Consider the following 1,857-nt stretch of genomic DNA (forward strand, 5'->3'; position numbering starts at 1 on the left):
CACAGTGTCACCTAGTATAGCCAAATCAAAAGTTATTTAAACACAAACTACTCTTTTAATCTGAGTATTAAAAAAGTCACATTATTCCACATGTGAAAAGGTGTCCTGAGAATGGATGAATGAAGAATATCAGGGACTACGATTGTAAAATAGCACAAATGATGATGATAACAAAGAAAGCTTAATGACTTGTTTCTTTGTGGAGATTTCTCTTTTGAATGGTAATGGCCTGGACATCTGGCAAACTTGTATTCTTGTTATTTCACTCTGCATGATCAGCCAATATTTTAACTTGAGTAAAAAAAAAACAAAAAAAAAAACAGCCCAGCGATTATCGTTGATATTGTTGTTCAGAGATTATTATAAGAAACTAGCTCTATTTGGAGGATAATGAGGCCTGGCTTCCTTTAAGTCCTTTGAGCCAGCGTCTGAGCGCCTTTCTAACCTCCCAAGAGGAACAGTAGAATATGATTGGATCCAGGCAGGCATTGAGTGTGCTTAACATGGTTGCTTCAATGCGCCACTTGGGGCTTTCCCCTTTAATGAAGCCCATGACATGGGAAACGTTGAAAGGCGCGAAGCAGAGGGCGAAGACGAGCAGCGAACCCAGTGCCAGTCCGATAGCCCTCAGCTTCCGACGCTGGCCGACGTGGGGTAACCTGGACAGGGTCCAGATGAAGTTGATGTAGCAGAAGCAGCAGATCAGAAGGGGGATGGAGAAGAAGGTCACAAGGGAGTTCAGACGCACAGGAAGCAGAATTCTGAGCTGTTCGTCGGTGAAGTTACCATAGCATGTCTGACCTCCGGCCACGAGGGGAAGCTGACTTGTGTTGCCTCGATTCATGTGATTAGCGCCATAGAAAGCGGCACAATAAACAACAGTTCCTTGAGCAACAGAAACTACCCAGAATGACACGCTTATCACAACTGTGTAGGAGATTCTCCTTTTCGCTTTGTATTTTGTGGGGTAGGCCACACACACGTAGCGTTCTACGCTAATGGCTGTCAGGAACAGGATGCTGGTGTATATTGGAGCGAAGAACAGGAAGATGGAGAGTGAGCACACAAAGTAAGGCATGTTCCAAGTCATGTCATCCGCTGCCTCCTTCATCTTGGCAGGCAGGAAGGCAAGGAAGAGAAGATCAGAAACTGTGAGATTCAACAGCAGGATGTCTATTGGGGTGGATTTGCGAAAGACCTTGCGGCTGAAGGTGTAGAATGCCAAGATGTTGGTTGGAACACCAATCAGAAAGGTGATGATGTAGACGCTCAACATCAGTGTTGTGGGAGTATCTGACCTTGGATTCTTTTCCATTGTTTTAAGTTAATATTGGGAATACAATCTCAGTAGAAAGGACATCTATACACTCCTACAACTAGCACAGAAACTGGGAAAAAACAAAGGAAATTTTACTAATAGGAATTAATATAAAATCCTCTTTGCAAAAATGTAAATATGTTAAGCCAATGTTACAATACAGTAAGAAGATGAACCAGTTAATTGATGGAGACGTCTTCATCATGTAAAGAAATCTCGTGTGCTGGGTGTCACATTTTGTATTACAGTTCCATCTAAGATAATATCCGTGAAATAATAACAAAAGGTTCTCTAAGTTGCTATTCTTAAATGAGTAGATAAGCAGCTGAGATTGTTACAGGCAAATACATCAATAAAAACAAACACAGTGCTATGTAGGGGTCAAAATGAGTTAATGATCACTATGTGTTATAGATAAGTGTTACAGTCTGTGAACTGCAAGTACTTGAGTGTGACATCTTAAAGGAAACTGTTTTCTCCCTGGGGAAAAAAAATGTAAGGAGGAATGGTACTTACAAATATAAGTTGTAATCCCTGGC

The 1,857-nt window shown here is 41.5% G+C and overlaps 1 protein-coding gene across 1 annotated transcript; it reads right to left on the reverse strand.

The window, feature by feature from the left end:
- Positions 1-376: 376 nt before the first annotated feature.
- LOC115824875 (free fatty acid receptor 3-like) lies at positions 377-1,315 on the reverse strand. Its single transcript, XM_030788599.1, has one exon. The coding sequence runs from the start codon at positions 1,313-1,315 to the stop codon at positions 377-379; it is 939 nt and encodes a 312-aa protein (XP_030644459.1).
- Positions 1,316-1,857: the final 542 nt, after the last annotated feature.

This window comes from Chanos chanos, chromosome 12, assembly GCF_902362185.1.
Source record: "Chanos chanos chromosome 12, fChaCha1.1, whole genome shotgun sequence".
Taxonomy (NCBI): Eukaryota; Metazoa; Chordata; class Actinopteri; order Gonorynchiformes; family Chanidae; genus Chanos; species Chanos chanos.

Coding starts and splice junctions, on each gene's coding strand:
- LOC115824875 (XM_030788599.1), bottom strand. CDS start 1,315: ATGGAAAAGAATCCAAGGTCAGATACTCCCACAACACTGATGTTGAGC.